General features: G+C 36.6%; 2 protein-coding genes across 3 annotated transcripts; both read right to left on the reverse strand.

Moving 5' to 3' along the window:
* Window positions 1-2,785: 2,785 nt before the first annotated feature.
* Window positions 2,786-5,545, reverse strand: LOC131646549 (pentatricopeptide repeat-containing protein At3g03580-like). Its single transcript, XM_058916561.1, has one exon. The coding sequence runs from the start codon at window positions 5,509-5,511 to the stop codon at window positions 3,082-3,084; it is 2,430 nt and encodes an 809-aa protein (XP_058772544.1). The 5' UTR covers window positions 5,512-5,545; the 3' UTR covers window positions 2,786-3,081.
* A 6,049-nt stretch (window positions 5,546-11,594) lies between these two features.
* LOC131651731 (uncharacterized) lies at window positions 11,595-21,115 on the reverse strand. Of its 2 annotated transcripts, XM_058921423.1 has the most exons (6): window positions 20,993-21,115; window positions 16,560-16,912; window positions 15,974-16,468; window positions 13,230-13,715; window positions 12,643-13,134; window positions 11,595-12,452 (listed from the first exon to the last, which is right to left on the reverse strand). In XM_058921423.1, exons 2-6 carry the CDS (start codon window positions 16,908-16,910, stop codon window positions 11,796-11,798), a joined length of 2,481 nt encoding a protein of 826 aa, XP_058777406.1. In that variant the 5' UTR covers window positions 16,911-16,912; window positions 20,993-21,115; the 3' UTR covers window positions 11,595-11,795. The 2 variants fall into 2 exon arrangements, with proteins under 2 accessions (XP_058777406.1, XP_058777407.1); XM_058921424.1 differs by lacking the exon at window positions 20,993-21,115 and having other exon boundaries at window positions 16,560-20,977.
* Window positions 21,116-21,544: the final 429 nt, after the last annotated feature.

Consider the following 21,544-nt stretch of genomic DNA (forward strand, 5'->3'; position numbering starts at 1 on the left):
TAAAGATGTTCTTTTCAATGAGTCCAAATTTCCTTACAATGATCTTTTTTCCTCTAATGTTTCTCTCCCCTCATCAACCATTCCATCCTCCTCCTCATCTAAAGTAAACCTTAACACACAAGATCTCCCTAATGTTTTTCCCGTTCCTACTGCTTCCACTACCTCACACTCCTCTTCTTCTTCTCAATCCAATTCTAGCCACACACCTACTGCCTCTGAGTCAGCCACCCCTATAATACAAACAGCCAGCACTAATCCTACTCCTTCACCCTCTTCAAATGCCAACAATCAGCCTACTACTACCACTTCACCATCCCCCTCCTCCTCTATTTCTTCTCCTAGGGATCCTAACCTTCAACCTCTCGCCACCAATACTCATCCTATAACTACTAGAACTAAATTTGGTGTACCCTTACCTCGTCTAAATCCTTCCATTTTTCTTGTCAATTCTGAGCCTATGAGTGTTAAAACTGCTCTCCAAGATCCTAAGTGGTTTGCTGCTATGCAAGAGGAGTATAATGCCTTGATAAGGAACAACACTTGGTCCTTGGTACCACTGCCTGCTAACAGGAAAGCAATAGGCTGCAAGTAGGTTTTTCGTGTAAAGGAAAATGCTGATGGGACAATAAATAAGTACAAAGTTAGGCTTGTTGCTAAGGGGTTCCATCAAGTACATGGATTTGAATTTAATGAAACTTTCTCCCCTGTTATTAAACCGGTCATAATTAGAATTATTTTGACTCTTGATCTCACTTACAATTGGCCTCTGCAGCAGTTGGATATAAACAATGCCTTTCTGAATGGAATTCTTGAAGAGGAGGTCTATATGATGCAACCCCCTGGATTTACTGCCCCTAATTCATCTCTGGTTTGTCACTTGCACAAGGCCTTGTATGGCCTCAAACAAGCACCAAGGAAATGGTTTGAAAGACTCAAAACCACTCTTTTATCCTTTGGCTTTCTGAACAGCAAGTGTGATACTTCATTGTTCATCTACAAGCATCACAATGCTGTCATTTATATGCTGGTTTATGTTAATGATATAATCATCACAGGAAACTCTCCTCCTCTCATCAAGCAAGTTACTCAACAACTAAATCATGTGTTAGCTCTCAAATAACTTGGTGACTTGGATTATTTTCTGGGCCTTAAGGTGAAGAAATTTTCCAATGGAAATCTCTTTCTTACTCAATCTAAGTACCTAAGGGACTTGCTAATCAAAAATGATATGGAGAATTCCAATCCAGTTGCTACTCCTTGGCATCCACCACCAAACTCATCAAAATAGGGTTTGCTTGTATAATGCCTCTCACTACCGGTCCATTGTAGGGGCCTTGCAGTATACTATAATTACACACCCAGAAATCTGCTATGCTGTTAATAAAATATGTTAGTTCATGGCACACCCCTTGGACTCCCATTGGCTAGCTGTCAAGCGTATTCTGCGCTACCTAAAAGGCATTATCACCTCTAGTTTATTGTTCACTCCTGCCTCCACTATGTCGTTCTCTCTGCAGGCCTACTGTGATGCTGACTGGGTTGCTGACCCAGATGATAGAAGATCCACCTCTGGGTCAGCTGTGTACTTAGGCCCCAATTTGATCTCTTGGTGGTCCAAAAAGCAAACTGTTGTTTCTCGTTCTAGTGATGAGGCAGAGTATCGCAGCTTGGCTCACACCACAGCTGAAGTTTTATGGGTTCAAACTTTGCTAGCTAAGCTAAAAATTCCCTTGACAACTCCATCCATCTATTGTGACAACCAGAGCACAGTTGCTATGGCTCATAACCTTGTTCTTCATGCAAGAACAAAGCATATGGAAATTGACATCTTTTTTGTAAGAGAAAAGGTCCTCAATAAGTCTCTCACTGTCTCCCACATTCCTGGTGTTGACCAGAAGGCTGATATCCTTACCAAGCCTCTCTCAAGTTCAAGATTTATGGAGCTCAGCAGCAAGCTCAACCTGTCTTCCTCAAGTCAGTCGTTGCAGCCACCTTGAGCTTGTGAGGGAGTATTAGAGTTATACCTTAGCATATGAAAAATCAGCACTATAGAATAATTAAGGTCAACCTTAATTTAATAGAATAAGAAAAGTCATCCTTAAATGTAGAGCTTGAATGATTCAACTCTTGAATGTTCAACTCCTCTTGTATAAATAGAGCATCATGCTCCATTCCAATTCAACAATAATAGAATCAGTTTCTCTCTTTTCTTTGTTAGCTTTCTCTCTCTAATATCTCATATCTCACTCTAATAGGGTTGGAAATTTTTACAATTCGTCAAGAACCAAACCAAACCAATGAAATCCAATGACAATTGGTTCAGGCATCGGATTTTCAATTTTCTACCCGCAAACCCAACTCAAACCAACCATAATTAATTATCATGAAATTTACTACCAAGCAATCAACTTCAAGAAGAAAAAAGTGAAATGTCGTATGAGAACAAGTTATGCTATTTTAATTTTTTATCAGAAATGAAACACATTCATTATCATACTAACTCAAGTGACTAGTTATAGATTCAAAAGTCTTTATATTAGATATTATTCTTGTTATATGTTTTTGGTATAATATTTACAATTAAACACTATTAATACAAAAAAAATTCGGTGTTTGAATATATATATATATATATATATATATATTGTCGTTTAACATTTTACAAGTTACTTGTTTGTTAGCTTGTTATGAAAGCAATTTAATATAAAAAATAAAAAATAAAAAATAAAAACTATCTTTAAAATATCAAATTGGTACTGCTTTTTGATGAGGTAGGGAAGTTGGCAAATTTTAGTAGTAATAAATTAGAGTTAGATATTAGGAATTTTGGTGATGTTACACACCAAACTCATATTTCGAGTTAAACATGAAGTTAACAAAAATCAAACTCGAGGATAAACTTGCATTACCCCAAATCTTAGGATACTTTTCTGGTATCCAAGGAATGTGGTTAAGCTTTCAAAGAAGAAAAATGAAAATCAATTTTGCTTATGCAACCAGAAAAGCCTTCAATTCCACAAGCTCGGTATTTACTTGATGGATAGGAGGACAACACTCTCAGGCTCCTCCAACAACAAAAATTCAACCACTTTCTGATAGCCAAAATTCAGTATCTAAGCTCTCTATTTTCTCACCAACTACAAAAGCATGCACCTGGTCTCCAATTTGAACCCAACTACAACCAGGATTTTTCTTAGCTCCCCTTGACTTCATCAATTCCCTCACCTTATTTGCCTCATCCCATCTTCCAGCTTCAGCATACATATTTGAAAGCAGAATATAGTAACCACAGTGGTCAGGCTTCAACTTAAACAAATGCTCAGCAGCCCAATGCCCCAATTCAACATTTCCATAAATCCTGCAAGCTCCAAGCAGTGCACCCCATAAGTTAGCATCAGGTTCAAAAGATATGTTTCTAATTAGGTTTGCAGCTTCTTCAATTTGTCCTGCTCTTCCAAGAATATCAACCATACAAGCATAGTGCATATGTGTTGGCTCAATATTACGATCCTTCATTTGCTTAAAGTATTTATTCCCTTTCTCAATTAGACCTCCGTGACTACATGCTGATAAAACCGCAATAAACGAAACTGAATCGTATTCCACACCATTGTCCTTCATTGCTTCAAAGAGGTTGATTGCAGTGTCCAATTCACCAAGCATACCATATCCCAAAATCATAGTATTCCATGAAGCGACATCCTTGTGTTGAATACGGTCAAAGATTTTAGTTGCAAGATCGATTCGACCGCACTTGGTATACAAATCCAAAAGGGAATTTGCTGCAAAAAGATGAGTATGGAAAAGCTTTCTTATCAGATGCCCATGAATCTCCTTACCTTGCTTTATTGAAGCAAGATTTGCACAAGCTGATATAATACCGATGAACGAAACAATATCGGGTACCAAGCCAGAGAGTCTCATTTCTGAAAAGAAATTTAGAGACTCTGAGCTGTTAGTTGTTTGAGAATAGCCTGTAATTAGTATATTGTAGGAAACTTTATCCTTGACAGAAATATTGAAAACATTTCGAGCAAGACTTAAACGTCCGCACTTCGAATACATGTCTGTCAGAGCATTGGAGACAAACAAATCAAAGGCGCATCCGATCCGAATTACTCTGGCGTGAATTTCTTTTCCAACATTCAGGAAACCTAATCTTGCACATGCTGGAAGAACATTCGTGAAGGTCACGTTGTTAGGGGTTTCTCCATGAGCTTGCATTCGCCTCACTAATTCTACAGCTGCAAAATGGTGTCTGTTCTGAGCAAAATTTGCAACCATAGCATTCCATGACACAACATTTCTCTCTCCCATTGTGTTAAATATAGTAGACGCTTTGCACGACAATCCCGATTTCGCATACATATCTATCAAAGAGTTGCCAATAAAAATATCAGACTCAATACCCATCCTTAAACTAAACCCATGGAGTTCCATTCCCATCTTAAGAAGTCCTAATTCTCCTAACACAGGTAGCATACTAGAAATGGTGACAGGGTTTGGTCTCATTCCTGCATCAATCATCAACCTAAACGCATCCAAAGCATCCATATAGAATCCCCTAAAACAAAAACCAGTAATAATAGCATTCCATGAAACTTCATTTCTCTCATCCATTTCATCAAAAACTTTCTTACAAGCCGCCTCACTCCCACATTTCCCATAAACATCAACCAACGCATTTCCAACTTTAACATGACTCAACAAACCAACCTTCAAAGCATAACCGTGTGCAACTCTCGCCATAACCACATTCTCACTGTCCGCGCACACCGGCAACACACTAACAACAGTAACCAAATCCGGTCTAACAACCGGAGCAACAGCAACCATCTCTTTGAAAAAACAAAGCGACTCCTCATAAAAACCCTGAACAGAACACAAACCAATAACAGTATTCCAAGAAACCTTATCCCTCTCAAACATTTCATCAAACACCTTCATGGCATCAACGAAAAAACCACAATTACCATACAACATCAAAAGGGTATTTCCCACAAAAACATCCTTATCAAAACCAAACTTAAACACAACCCCATGAACCTCCCTACCCTTATCAACCTCCAAATAATCAGAACAGCCCTTTAAAACAAAAGGGTAGGTGTGATCATCAGGCTTAACACTAGACCGAACCATGCTGTTGTAGATGCTAAACCCATCGAAAACACCAGCAATGGAATAAGCACGAATGAGGGTGTTCCACAGGAAAGCAGTGCGGGAAAATGAAACAGTGTTTTGGAAGAGAAAAAGGGAGTTTTTTGGGTGTCCAAAAGTGGCGTATTGAAGAATGAGAGAAGCGGAGATGGAGACACTGTGAGGGAGGAAAGCGTGGAGGATGGCAAAGGCATGGAGTTGCTTTGTCTGTGAAAGGGTTTGGGAATGGGTGCAGAGATGAAGAAGGTTTGGATGAGTTTGAGGGTTTGAAGATGAAGAAAATGAGAAGGAAAAGAGAGTGCTATTTGTGAATTTGAATTTGAATTTGTTGAGAAGATGGGAATGGAATAGCATGGAACAAAGTCGAGTTTGAGGATTGTGTCTTTCTGTCGATGAAGCATAGTGTTTGAGTTTACAAAGTCGGTTTTACATTCATTTATAGGGTTAATGAACTTTTTAGTCCCTCTAAATATTGAAGATTTCGTTTTTAGTCCCTCCAAAATTTTTCTGTCCCTTCAAAATTTTTCGTCTAAACTATTGGTCCCCAACGTCAAATTTGCTAGAGATTAGCTACGACTTTAGCCACCGATTAGCTACGAAATTTGACGTTAGGGACCAATAGTTCAGAAGAAAAATTTTGAAGGGACGATTTCTCGAAGAAAAATTTTGGAGGGACTAAAAACGAAATTTGAAACATTTAAAGGGACGAAAAAGTTTATTAACCCTTCATTTATATTTAACTCCTAAGAGTTCGCTTAGCGGTGGAGACATATACTCAACTAAGGGTTGGGGTTTTTATAAGAATTCCATAGACTTAAATCTTAGAACTCAAGAAAGCGAATATATTATTCTCTCTCTTAGAAACTTGGGACGTGGAGCCATTACTCCCCTTTAATTTTGGGGACTGCTGCTTACTTCTTCGACTACCTCCCTTTCCGTTTTGTGAGATAAAGACAAGTCGTTCCCCATATATTTTCATATGTGGGTGAGTATTATATATGATGGGTGTGCATTATGATAAATATGCACATGAATCAATAAACAGGCGACTAGACACCCTACTATGGAGCAACGAATACTATATGTCCGCCCTTGGTGTATCTTGCATTCCCTCATATTAATCTTCCACAAATATATTAGTACATAGTCCCTCGAGCATAAGAGTTTGTAAAGGACGGAATGATTTGGTCGAATAACCACTTCACATTTAGACGAGTCCCTTAGGCATGTTTTCGGAGAGTCTCTCAAGTGTGGCTTACGATAAACCTCCATGTGTCAAACGTCAGTTGAGATAAATCCTCAAACGTCAATTAAGGTGAATGCACGCACAACATTAAATGTGATCAATGATGATTTAGCCTTGGGAAGTCAAATTGGCCTTAATCTCTTACACATGTCAAGGACGTGGATAATCTTTTTCAATTATTGGAGTGCCTAATAAAAATTTGTTGATTTCCCTAAAGACTAGTCTTTCTATCCATATAAAAAATGGCTCAATGCTTACCATTAACCTTTTCACGTATCTTCTTCTCTCAAGATTTGTTGAAACTCCCTTAGAGTCCCTTAAGCGCGTAGCATACTTGTTTTCCAATTTTCTCAAGCTCAAGCTCTTAACCCCTGTTTGTAGATACATGCATGTTACCTTTTCTTTCCTTTTTTTTTCCTTTATGACGATAATTATGGATTTAGATGCGAGCGGTGGGATGGTGGAGCCTTCTAACATTAAAGAATGAGTTTCGATGTACTTGCACTAAGTGAGGAATTTTGAACGAACTGATAGATACATTTGTAACACCCCTTTTCTGACCCCAAGCTATTATAGCATAATCAGAGTAAAATAGCATGCATAACATCAAAGGGTGTCACATGTATTTTCAAAAACCAACAAAACATACATACACTTGGTCATAATAATAACACATATTTAAACTTCATGTGTCATCTGCATTTCACAGCGGAACAATTCTTTCACAAAATATTATCAATAATTATATCCCATACTATAATCATATGCCAACAACATATTTATCTCATATATAATAAGTCATATGATCCAAACGTTGGGCACTAAAGCCACTCAACATAACATTTCAGAATACAATACCAAAATAAGAGAGTATAACAATATCTCTCAACATAAACATGATTTCAAACATAAAACCCCGTGTTACATGACTAGAGAATGACTCACTACCTAGTATAAGGAAATAACACAATCTAACTCCTCCGACTAATCCTTGAAAGAAGCATCACTATCATGAGTACCTGAGTGATGTCGTATAAAACATCATTTCAACAGAAGGGTGAGAATTCACATCATTATAGAAATATATAATAATAAGCAATGTATAACATACACACATCAAAACAATTCATCACACATCATATAATCATGTAATTAGCATATATCAATCCAATTCCCATGTTTATATATACCACATTACTCAATAAGTCAAGGTACAAAGATAATTCAATCACAAAATCCCATCATGTAATCAATTATATTATTTAAAACATATTGCACATCAATACAACAACTCACATACTCATGTATTCCACCTTTTCCAATACATGTCATATATTCACATATACAATATTACTCTAATTCCAGATACCAAAAATGTTCCATCACAGTTACCACATATGTAACAATTAGATGAATTATCATACTTTGTACACCAAAGCAAAACTTCACGATTATCACAATTCACTCAATTATCGCATATAGCACAGTCAAAACAATCATCATACATCGATACGTGAGACTCCAATGCAACTCAATTGTGACTCATGCATGTGGTACCAACGTGAACATCTAGCTCACCTCGCCCTCGATTCAATTTCTAGAATCAGAGTCGTGCTTTCGATTCGGACAAGACTAAAGCCCAAATATGAACATATAGTCCACCGCTTTTGTTTCCACACTAGGATCAAAGCCACAATATGAACATATAGTCCACCGCATCCGTTTCCACACTAGGATCAAAGCCACAAAACAGAGTACAATCTCCTCATGAATGCATGTGCAACAAGACTCACAATATATGCAATTTAAATTATCTCATAACCTAAATCATCCAAGCATATCACAATAATTTGCACACATCGAATTATCCACCAAAAGGTTGCACAACATACAAACAACATATAAGCCAATCAATGTTTTTCTCAACAATCACCAAAACAACATATACATTTTCTAAATTCAAGCATCATGTATATATACATTTACCAAAAACATATACAATTAAGATTATCCATATAATCTTAACATCCAAGCATATCACCAAAATTCAACACATTGAATTATCTACCAATTATACAAAATACATTCATCATATAAACAACATCAACAATGCATTCAAATAGCATTAAACATCTACACATAGTACGCATAACATATAACATGTCATACCTACACATGTTATTCACATCTCATCAATTCATGACATACATATACATAAATACATGTCAGTTACACAACCACGCAATTATTAAACCATCCAATGCCAACAAACCTAGTTCTATCATAAAGGTTATTATATTAGCTTCCTAACGCTTTGGACGACACACAAAACAGAATTACGGTTCAAAAGTTATGGTCTTTACAAAAAATTTCAAAATTGAATAACTCGTGGGACAACTCAGGTCGACCCATGCGTCGACTCATACTCTTCAACGGTTGACTCATACTCTGCAGCGGTCGACTCATACTGCTTGAAAACCCAAAAATCGTCATTTTTCTTCCCTATTCACCTCATACAACCACTGTTAACCAATATGCATTCTATGCATCAATTGAAAGCAAATACCTCATCAATTTATCAAACAATATCCAATTACTATTATCAAAACAAGATTCAAAACATCAATTCATGGATTCCATTTCAAAACCTAAGCATTCAAAACCTAGAAATTTAAGTATCCATTCTTAAATCATGTATCCTACCTATTGCATACATCATATACACCCATAATAACATGAAATCCCACCCTTACCTTGAGTGTAGATCTCTTTCTAGGGCTGCCTCTTTTTCGTCTTCCCTTCTTCCCTTCTCTTGTTCTCTTCTCTCACACACCCCCTTTATTACTTCTATTTCTAATAATTCTGCCCAATAGCATATTCTATCATTATTACTCCTAATAATTCAAATAACTCAATTAACACATAATCACATAATTAAATAATTATCATACCACATAACAATTAAATAATTAAATAACTAATAAAATAGTTAATAAATAAAATTGGGATGTTACAACATTAACTACAAACTTTTGCATTTAGGATTCTTAGAGAGAGAGAGAGAGAGAGAGAGAGAGAGAGAGAGAGAGAGAGAGAGAGAGAGAGAGATAAGAGCACTAGTAGTTTTGATAGTGACTCGTGTTCTTTATCAAGAAACTCCTAGAAGTTGATGGCGACTTTATACGCTAAGTGATCTAATGTTGAATATTTTGCATCCCTGTATACGAGCGAGGAGAGGACTGAGGCCTTTCGGCGACACATCAGACTCTTCAACACCTGTCATGAAGGGGGTGTCAATTTAGAGGCAATGCTCTGAATAATAGAGGATTGACATGGCCACACTTGATGAGTTTCCCAACCCTTATTTCTATCTATACCTTTTATCACTAATGATTTATGGGTTTTAATTCACTTTATTCTGTTTGAGGCTGAGGTTCTAGCAATTCTAAACATTGTTCCTTCTTATATGACGCCTAATGGCTGGAGCATGATTAGGCGTTTTAGATCATATGTCGTCGGTTGGAAGTTTTCCCCACCATTGGGATGTTCTTTTCTTTCTATGCTACAAAGACAAGTGCCAATACCAAAGATGTATGGGTGACTTTAAGTGCCATATTGAGAAGATAGTTATTCAAGCCTCATTCCAACCACTACAAAATTTGAAAGAACGAGTTCGCGAATGTCTAGGGGCGAGACGGGGCCTCCATGGTTATGACTGGGGCAGAAGGTTCTCCCTGCTTTCCTCTGTCCAAGACAGAGGATCCAATGACCATCACTAGTTTAACTTTAACTACCTCGCCCTTGATGAGAGAAAGGTGGATCAACTTTTGGATGAATTCAAAGTCATGAGCTCCTGCACCCTGGTCATCTTAGATCGGGAAAAAGAGTGTGAGATAGATAAATATACAAGTAAGTTTATGACCAAAGAGACCCTTATTTTTAAATTATTCACTCATCGTGTTACTTATATTTTTTTATTTCTTTTTTCAGGGAAAATGTATTTCATTCCCCCTGGATGAAAGGAATGAACTCCTGGCTAAGAGAAGGGATAAACGTCTAATGACACACAGTCTTAAAAGTTACCCAGGTGGTCTTATGATGAAAGAGAATAAGAGGCATGCTCAAGACGACATCCTTGACGAGACTCGCCCCCCCCCCCCCCCCCTAAGGTCCAAGAACAAGGTGAGCATTCTTCTCGGGTCTCCAAAAATGATGCAATAATAGTTCCTAAGGGAGGTAGGGAGGGTGAACGCTCTCTTCCAGCATAGGATGACACGCCCCCTCAATCTTTGATGTGAAATGATCCCACTTTTAGCACCTTAAAATTTACTAACACTCGTCTCCCTTTTGTGAAGACTTCCTAGATAACTATAAGGTCATCCCTAACACGGGGCCCAATAAATTGTTTAATTTAATGGAGAATCACATGCTAAAGATTCTTCTGATGGCACGATCCCAACACAAGAATCATGCCCAAGCAATAAATGAGCTAAAGTTCCAACTCTCTGTGGCCAAGGGAAGGGCCGGGAGATAGTGGGGAATCTGTTCAAAGAGAATGAGGATTTGAAATCCGCACTTAAATTGACGGCAATAGAGGCCTAGGCTCTTGCTACGTTAGAGAAAAAGCCTAAAGAAATCTCTTGAAGAGGCCCTCCGCCCCAAAGAAGGAGCGGCAATAGAGGCTTAGGCTCTTACTACGTTAGAGAAAAAGCCTAAAGAAATCTCTCGAAGAGGCCCTCCGCCCCAAAGAAGGAGCTAGAGGAAGAGTTATCCACGCTTAAAACTCACTCTTATAGACACCTTATTTATGTAAAAGACACTCGAAAGTCTTTGAAGGAATAAAATAAAAGAATAATTAATGCAAGATAAATGGACATAAACAAAAGAATAAATGATTAATTGTTAAAAAATAACGAATATAAAAGATACAGGAGCATTTTTGCTATAGTTATATAAACTTTGAACACAGTATTTTATTCTTATATTTTGATTTATTCTTTATTTGCATAACTTGTGATAAAATTATGCATATAGCAAATAAACTAGTTATTCAACATCTGCCATTATTAAAGAAAATAAAAACTTTTGTGCACATTTCAAGTAAAACGAACAAATATACACTTCTGGTTCTGTTCGAGATTAATCTATGTCTCTTCAAATTTTGAAATGATATACGTTTTTTCCTTCACTCTAAAGCAAGTGCAAAACATGCTTTTTTATTAACTTTAAGAGCTTCTAATAATATACAAGGAATCAGGTGCTGAAACAGCTTGTCTTTACACAAATGTTTCCCCTTTCCAAACAGTTTTGGTTTCTATATAGAATGAAACAGCCTGAACTGGGGATGCTACAAATGCCAATATGAAAGAATACAATGATCTTTTTAACTACATTAACCACCACGCAAACGTTTCAACAACCACTTTTTTCTCAATCTCTCATCTAATTTCAAAAACATCAATCCTCTCTTCTCATCGAAACATAAATATTCACAAGCTTCAATGATGAGATCATCGTCAAAGTCAGGAATATTTTGCACCTTTTCAACCACTTCCTCCAAGCACAATGCTCTGTTACTTTCAGTCAATGCATCGGCTATCCGACCTATATCAGCAGCCATAAGACTCATCATGTGTAGTATAACATCATCAGTGCGTCTCCGCTTCGATGGCTGCTTTGACTGTGATGATGAAGGCCTTACCCCTGTTTGCTCAGATGAACCCTGCACTTCGTCACTTGCATCATCGTGGCTCATTTCCTCTTCATTAGCTATCAATGTTGGAGTTTCAGCATGCTCTTCAAGGTGAGGAGTCAGATTTACATCATCATCCTCTTCAAAGTGAGGAGTGAGATTTACATCCTCGTGTTCTTCAAAGTTAGGGATAAGATTTGCATCAGCATCCTCCCTAAAGTTAGGAGTAATGTTTACATCAAACATTTCAGTGTCTTCCGACCAATTTCCACTAGCTTCCTCATTGCCAACAATCAAACCTAATTCGTTGTAGTTTTCTATCCGTTTGCCTCGCAGATGCCTAGCATCACGATGTTTCTGGAAAAAAAAAAAACGTGTCAAAAATTAATCAGGAAATATAGGAACACGTACAGATTTACTTGCATATAAGTCAGGAAGATATATGAACACATATATACTAACATACAGTACTGCTTCTGAGACTAATAAATGTAACCATAATGACTTCTGAAACTAAAATGAATATGAAGGAAGACTGAATAACTACCTTAATGCAATCATCCCATGTTGAGTCAGATGCAACAACCATCTTACATCTTTCATCCCACTCAAATCCCCCACGAGAAAGCATCTCTTTCATAAGGCTGTACTGCTTCCTCCATGTTCTCAACCGGCTTTTAATGTTTTCTATTGTTAAATTCAAGTCAAATCTCTCATTTAGAACTGCTAAAGTAGCTATGTAAGCTGAGGTCTTGAAATTTTTCTCAAGCTTGTTTCCCAACATCACTTGCTTGACTAGCAGCTCTGTCAAGCAAAGATCCATTTCATCTGTCCATGTTACACTCTTTCCTTTTTCCGTTGTATTGTCAGTTCCATGGTAATTTGTCTCTTGAGCTTCCATAACATTATCATCTGAAGTCATGCCCATATTAGCACGAGTAGTGATCATACCTGGTGGATCAATGTGACCAATGATTATGCAAAGTTCCTCATAGTTTCTGATAACCCGTCCTTTAAGAATTCGAGCATCGGGATTTATCTGCTCCAGAAAAATGTATTTATATAAACTCAACAATAATAACATCATGCTACAACAAATGCCAGATAGAAATTTAAAGTAATCTATAAATGCACCTTAATATATTCATTCCATACAGAGTCATCTGCAATGACCATTTTTCGGTTCTGATCCCATTCAAAGCCCCTCTGGCGCAAAAGTTCTTTCAGGATATCATATTGTTTCTTCCAGGTTTTAAGACGGTTTTTAATATGATCTTTCAACATATAAAGCTTAAACTTTTCATTAATAGCTAGCACAGCAGCCTCCAATGCAGCAGGTTTTAGTTTGTGGTCAAATCTGCTTCTATTACCGAGTTTAATTTGCTGCACGAGAATTTCACTTAAACAGCTGTCCATATCACTTGTCCACCTCATATGCTTCATTATATCTTTAAGATTGCTATCATAGTTTACTGGACAGACACTTTCAAACTCCAAAGGCTCATCACAAGGCACAGAGTCATTACGATTCAAAGGCTCATTAAAATGGCCAAAGATAGTGCAAAACTGCTCATAGTTCTCCAGGACCCTGGCACGGTAAGTCCTTGCATCTGGATGTGTCTGACAGGATAGGAAAAATTAGGAATAAGAATATATGCTGATAGGAAAGGAGATTTTATTAAGCAAATACAAGAGAACAACTATGTGCCAGCTGCAAACACTACTGTGGTTTAACCCGTAGGCATAAAATAAAAGAAAGAAAATTACAGACAAATGACCTGAAAACCCCATCTCATTTTTTGTTCTTCTTTTCCTTATTTCACAAACGTAGTTTAACATGAGTGTCTAATATGCAAAATCTACCACCAACTTTGAATTGTCGAATAGCGTGATCTAACCCTTTTGCATAACTAATGGTATTTTAGAATAACTGAATGGATATAATTTGACTAATATGAATAAAAATGCATCAAAACTACAGAGACCAATTATGATACTTGAACACTCACAATGAACTGACACAAGAGAAAAGAATAACATAAAAGAAAACCTAAATATATGTCTTTGTGGGGTGGTATTGATGGGCGGATCTGGCCCATACAACTTAAGTAGCCCAAACAACACTGGTTGAAGCCATTAGTTCGATTGAGCTTACGTTCGAGATGTCCGCGTTAGTGCAGATGAGGGAAACAGTTGCATGAACTTGAAAACACAACTGAACGTGAAAAGCGACAAATCAGTCAGAGGGATTATACACCTACTGCCATCAGTGTCTCTGTCGCCAATAATAAGTGCCATTTTGGTCAACTTTTTGAGATACATCATCTCTAGAGAAGATGTGGTGATGGATCCCATAAGTAGTATGCTGCAATGGCCAATGCCAAAAATTGTAAAAGACATGATGAGGTTTTTGGGTCTAACCGGTTATTACAAAAAAGGGGGGATTAATAGAACTCGCCGAAAAGGGGGGATTTAACTGGAATTAAAAGGTGCAATAAGCATTTGACTTACTCAAAAAGATTACCACTGCTACACTACTATGTAGCTGACAAAATAGTGGCAAGATAAATTAACTATTAGCTGAACATTCATCTTTCAAGAGCTGAAAAAGTGTACATATCCCTATAACCGTAAAATTTAAAAGCCATGACTATATTTCCAAAAAATTTGCCAAAAGAAGATCACTGAAAAAAGCAGTCTGTTCAAAATCTGCAATATTATAGTGCTAAAGTGCTGCCATTTCTTCAATTTAAATACACTCTGTAGTTTGTACTGAATTGTGCACCATAGAACAATGGCAGTTTGTCCAAAATTGTTATGCTACTGTACTTTAGCACCACTATAGCCACTATTTTACAACATTGATTTCCTATTTGCTGTCATATAGTATCAACACAATTTTATTCCATACCAAAGTCACACCAAATGCCTGCTCTAGAATAGAAATCACCTCTGAAAAGGTCTATGTAGATAAACATTACAAATTACTATGGCGCAAGCTCATGGTTAACAAAAAATAAGTTATTTGCTAAGATCCCCTTAATTCTAGAAGCACTCTTTTCCATTCATAACTTAATTATCCAAGAAAAAGTTTCTAACTTGAATGTTTTATACGCATCAACATGATTGCCAGGACCGGCACACATTAATCTTAAAGTTAAAGGCCTCATAATTTACACACAGCAAAGAGTTACGTATCTGTAAATTGTCAGTATTTGCTACTATTAGTTCATTTTGAATTTTGACTATTTGCTGCATAGCATTTTCTTCGGGAAATATAGCAAGGTTGTAATAAAAGATAGTCTGATGCAGAGGAGCTGTCAAATAAAAGGGTGGGATTCTAATTACAAATTGAAGCAATATGCAATCAACCAGATACCCAGGTATATCTGCCCCCCAAAAAACTTGTTATCCGCCAAAAAAAACTAGGATATTTTGCCGTGTGTACAGTCAGAAAACGTAATGGTATCCATCTGACAAAGGCAAACAACTTCTCTGTATTACTTAACCTAAATAGCATTACTGTGAAAATATAACAACTCAGTTGCTTAAAAATAATACTAGAAAGAAGTTTCAAATGCCTAATATTTGATGCTGTGAAGATGCCTTCTTAGCATTACACAGCAAGTGAGTTCAAAAAAGTTGTCACACATACTTTATGTCAATCTGAATTAAATTCGTTTGAGAGAACAATTGATTATGACTTTTGAAAAGAATATAGAGAAGAATTATTTTACTATTGCATTAAGGCTTTCCATCTTCCAAAAGAAATAAGAGGGGAATAAACCATTCCAATGACTTTTTGTTAGGTGAAAGATATATAATTCATAAACAATTGGTATGAAACAGTTCTAACGGTAGGATAAGTGAAAACATACCCGAATGTACTCAATCCATGTAGAATCATTTGCAATGATCATTTTCTTTGTTTCGTCCCATTTAAATCCAGCATGACACAGAATTTCCTTTGCTATTTCATACTGTTTCTTCCATGTTTTAAGACGATTTTTAATGTTAAATTTTGTTAAATGATGCCCAAATTTTGCATTCATGGCGGAAACAGCTTTGTCATATGCTTCTGTCTGGAAAACATTATCTATTTTAAGCCCTTTCCTCACTTGATCTACGAGAATCTTTCCAAGCCAGTGATCCATTTCCTCTGTCCACCTGAGGTGCTTAGTCAGATTTCCATCAGTTTGTGTTTCAGACAAAATGACAGGATCTGGCTCCTCGTCATCAACTGTGAAGTTTACATCGATTTCTGTAACACTGTCAGAAAATCTTGCAATTGATTGATCATTTCCAAGAATAATACATAATTTATCATAGTTTTCAATGGACTTTGCTCGGAAAATCTTGGCATCAGGGTGCTCCTGCAGGTAACATAAGAATACTACTTATCAGACAACAAGCAAAAAACAAAATTAATGGGGTGCATACTGTACCACAGATATACTATATTACCCTGATGTAGTCATTCCAAACTGAATCATTGGCAACAACTATCTTTTGTGTCTTATTCCAAACAAACCCCTTATGGGCAAGGAGCTCCTTCAAAACCCCAAACTGTTTCCTCCATGTCTTCAGCCGATTTTTTATGTGCCCTTTTGTCATATGCATACCAAACTTCTCATTTAATGCTTTCAGTGCAGCTGCAAACGCTGCAGGCTTTAAGATGTTATCCACTTTATTCCCCTTTTCCACCTGATCCATAAGCACATCAGTGAGGCAACTGTCCATTTCACTTGTCCAAACTATGTACTTTCCTCGGTCTATAGCAGTTGAGCTACGAGTTTTGTATACTTTTGAATGCATCCCTGAAAATCCATACAATACACTATGAAACTTTTGATTCTTGCGCACCAAGATGAACAAACAAGCATAAAAGTGTCACACAGGATTTTGAGTACAAAGAAAAGAAGGGCAATACAATAGGGATGTAAAATCTGTTTCATTAATAAATAGAGATCAATCAACTCAGATGGAGAAAACTTTAATTATGAAAACCCTGCCCACAGAATTAGGTATTAAGTTATGTCCAGAGCTGAAATTTAGAAGTTCTGGATCATTGCGGAAAATAAATGGAATTTTAAACATGTTTCTTTTGGCAAGAGAAATTGGAGATTAAAACAAAAATAAACGCATAAGCATGCCATGTTATAAAACTATACACGGGACATCTCAATACTTTCATTAGAAATACTCCGTATTGAGCATGATTTTGTTTGGTGGAAATTCAAAACAGTTCTATTGTCCAGTCACACACCAAACTACCGCAAAGGTCTCCACGACCGAAAACATACCCTGATCATCTAAAAAGGTGATCAGTAATCGCTGAACGACAACTACTGATTTAGTTGGAATTGTTGTCTAAAGAAAAACAAATGAGAACAAAAATTTCTGAAGTGCCGGCATCAATTTAAAAAGACAAATCATTGTTCAAAACTTAAGTTGATAAGTGGACCTAACTATATGGAAGTTGAGTTGATCTAAAACATAAAAACTTAATTATATTGCTTAGCCAATTCCCGCCCGAACTACAGATCAGTTTACATAAATAAAAGACTAATCCTTAAGTTACAAATTTCTCGAATCCAACATGAGAAGTTAATTGATGGCGACTTTCAAATCTCATTCCAACTCTTCTAAATCTATGTTCGAAAAGAAAGGCACATTTACAAAATGTCTCTAACATCTTAAGATTACTTTAACGCAGGCTATATTTGAAGCCTGTCTACATTAGAAACATTGCCAAGGACGTTAAACATCCAAAGATTTTTGCATACGTAAGGCTCTTGTAATCAAACCTTACCAAGTAAAATAGTTTGAGTCTGTAACTGACACGCTACTCAAATTGAGAAACCAAACAGATCAAATCTACACATTCATACAATGTCACAAACCAATGCTTATTTTCAAAGTTCAAGTCATGTCATAGTTATATAAATATAAAAAATATAAAATAGTAAAAGGCTTAGTTTAAAATATCACATATCATATCATATATATTAAATAAAGGGTAATGCTAACATGTGCCCTTAGGGCACATGTTAAAAGTTAAAAGTAGAAATTTTTTCTTAGAAATTGTGCATTGTTTTCATTAAAAGTTGATAATTAATGTATTTATTACATTTTTCAATTCAAATTTTCTATATTTAGGTTTCTTAACACGTGCCCTTAGGGCATATGTTAGCTATATCCTTAAATAAATCCTAACTAGTCCATCATGCAATACTACATGTATTCCAAACAGATCAGTGTTGTCGATGCCGGTCCATGGCAGAGAGCCATATAGGCCGCTCTACCAATATTTACCATTGCGGCGAGCCCAAAATTCGCCATGTATATCCACCAAGGCAGATATTTGATAACACTGCAACAGATTATACCAATATAGCATGATTTTCTATCTACTCAATTAAGTAAAGTATAACAAGTATGTCTAATTATGCAGTCATATAACTATCCCATATGTTTCTACCAACACATTAAATACCCATATCCCCATTTTATCAGGTATGTTAATCTCGGATAGTGGCGCAAAGTGCCGAACCACGAAACCTCTATAGGGGTAGCGGATAGTGGGGTAGTCGTTATTGCATAAACTAAAAAAAATAGTATACTAACTAAACACAGATCCCAATAGGATTAAAAGGGCAATCATACTTAATAAATATATTTAACTTAGGTCATTTGTCACTGATATTAAAAACCATACTAAATAAATATAATTCTACAAGTAATCAAAATGATAACCCATCAAAAACATGTTCTAAAAATCAAAACAGAATCAGCGGTTAAACTAAAACCAGACTTAGGTTATGATGTTATTGTTGAGTTCAGACTTGAGAGCAAGCGGAGTTGAACTGTAGCCTTTGCCAAATCTACAAGTTTAAATCTAAAAGTTTCACAGGAGAAGGCTTCATGAGGGAACCAGAGAAAGAAAACATGAAGTCTTTGTGAAGAATATGAAGGAAATGCTTTGCAGGAGTCTTTGAGAAGAACAGATAGATCACTTAAATACAAAATTGCCTAAATACCCTTCAAAAGAAGCTGAAAGATAAATTAGGGAGGAAATTTAGAGTTTTTAAATGCCTAACCTAATTGTGGCCTCAACAATACAAGAAGGCCGCAATCAGCAGCCATTTGCAATCGCAAACAGCGTGACTGGTAGAGGCAACTAGCCTGCAGAGTGTGCTGCAGTAAACGCAAAGTCTGCTCTGCAAAGCCGCTATCAAGCACGATTGCAGTTGCATTGGGGTTAACAACATAGAATCATACACTTTTGTGGTTCATTAGTTCCCACCTATAAATCCGAGTCTTTTACACACAGGTACAGGTACTACTCACAAACAATTGGCACACAAGGACAGGACAGTAATATGAAATCGTGCTCCTCCAAAAACCCACAAATCTTAATCAAAACACTTGACCAACATCAACGAGTCATAATCAAAACAATAGATGAGCCAAAAAGTTGTAGGAGATGTAGCCAAGAGACTAAAAGGATAAAGAAGGAATAGGATTAACAAATAATGAGACAAAACAGAGTAAAAAAGAAGGAAGGAATTCAAAAAATAAACAGAGAGGAAAAAAAGAAGGAAAACAAATGAGTGAAGGAAGGAGAAAAAGAAAGATGCTAGCAGAGGGCATATGAAGGTTGAAGGAGGATGAAGCAGAGGGAACGACATGCTTGAAGCCTTGAACAAAAAGAAAGGCGCATCAGGGGAACAACTAGGTTAAAACAGGTAAGCGGAAAGCCCAAAGTAACTTTAAAATGTTTTGATTTTAAGTAGTAAATTGACTTTTTAAGTAAAACACAATATAGTAGCCCATAATTCACTCCAAGCCGCAACCCGCGAAAACCCTAGGAGCTCTTGCGACCCAATTCTGTGATGCTATTGACTATCTAGATCACCACCTATGAAGCCAATTTTGACTTTTCAAGTAAAAAACAAGATAGCGGCCCATAATCCACTCCAGGCCACGACCCACAAAAACCCTAGGAGCACACGTGACCCTATTCCGTGCCGTTATTGACTACCTAGATCGCAATCTATGAAGCCAGGATATTCTAGAAAAGGAAAAAATCCATGCAGTATCCATATCTCAGATACTTCCTCGATAAGTATCCCAAAAGAATACCAATATCTTTTTGAGGTTGAGGACACTCCTCCGAAACTATCCAATAGGTGTTTTCATTAAGACGGTTACGGCATCTCCATCCAAGCCATAGTTTTCTACATCTTGATCACTCGGGTTCTCTTCACTAATGGGTAGTCTCTACATCTTAGTGAATCCGATTCTGTTTTTAACGGGTCCTTTCTTCACAATTGTGGAATCTTATTTAGTTGCTTCAGTGTTGTATGTCTTGTTAATTCATATCCTCCGCTAATCTATTATACTGTTTGTAGAAAATGTCTACAAAAATTGGGGATAATGGTGTCTAACTCAAATGTGTCAAACTCTTCCGTTAAGTTAACAAATTAGAATCAACATTACTCAGACATATAAGAAGACAAAGCAGAAGAGTAAGTTTATCATACAGGTCATAATTTGAAACCTAGCTAGCTACTGAATCGCGCATAAGTAAAAGTAAGGAACGTAAGTTTAGTTAGAATTGCATATATAATTTTTGTATGAAATAAACCTAGCTAGGTAGTTAGTTAATCGCTGCCAATAATGGCGCGATTGCGGCGGTAGGAGCCGCCGCCGGACGCTAAAGTGGTGGCAGATGCATTTCACGATAACTACACGGCGGATGTAGGTACCGTCGCGGAGTAACGCATCCGTTATAATGAAGAATTTTAAGAAGTGAAATAAAAAAATTGAGAGAGAAAGATGAAGAATGAGAAGAGGGAAAGTGCAGAAGTAATGAAAATTTTAACATTACTAACCAGCGGCGTGCTTCAATTACAGTGGCGGCTGCTGTTAGGTTGAAGGAAAGGGAAGGGAAAGAAAATTGTATTATCTAGTGGTGAAACTAAAAGGAGCGTATATGGAAGGGAAAGAAAATTTTGTAATCCAAAAATATAATTTTAATTAAAAAATATTAATAATATAATTTTATTTCTAATCCACAAGCTTACTATTTTTGATGTCAATATGTCATATCATTACAATTACTATTTTATTTAGACAATACTATTTCGAAAATTATACCCCATACCCCTACGTTTATCCCAATACCCCTACAATTTTAAAAAAATTTCAATTTTATCCCTTTTTAACTTTTAACTTTTTTTTATTTTTTTATTTTTACTGTTTGTACGGACGGAAACTGTTTCGTTGCTTAAACCGGATAACCGAAAATGCAGAATTCCGGTTAGTAAAATCCAAAACCGGACAACCCAGGGGTGGGTGATCCGGTTCCTCTTTTTTTTCAATTTTCCTCAACCGAATATCCCAGTATTGGGTGTTCCGGTTTGTTATGTGTCTCAACCGGATAT

This window comes from Vicia villosa, linkage group LG2 (genome assembly GCF_029867415.1).
Source record: "Vicia villosa cultivar HV-30 ecotype Madison, WI linkage group LG2, Vvil1.0, whole genome shotgun sequence".
Taxonomy (NCBI): domain Eukaryota; kingdom Viridiplantae; phylum Streptophyta; class Magnoliopsida; order Fabales; family Fabaceae; genus Vicia; species Vicia villosa.

What these genes read in the sequence shown, in the direction of transcription:
- LOC131646549 (XM_058916561.1), bottom strand. Translation starts at nt 5,511, where the DNA reads ATGCTATTCCATTCCCATCTTCTCAACAAATTCAAATTCAAATTCACA.
- LOC131651731 (XM_058921423.1), bottom strand. Translation starts at nt 16,910, where the DNA reads ATGCATTCAAAAGTATACAAAACTCGTAGCTCAACTGCTATAGACCGA. An exon ending in TTTGGAATGACTACATCAGG is followed by an intron (nt 16,469 to 16,559) that starts GTAATATAGTAT and finishes TGTTACCTGCAG; the next exon opens with GAGCACCCTGATGCCAAGAT. An exon ending in CATGGGATGATTGCATTAAG is followed by an intron (nt 12,453 to 12,642) that starts GTAGTTATTCAG and finishes TTTTTTTTCCAG; the next exon opens with AAACATCGTGATGCTAGGCA.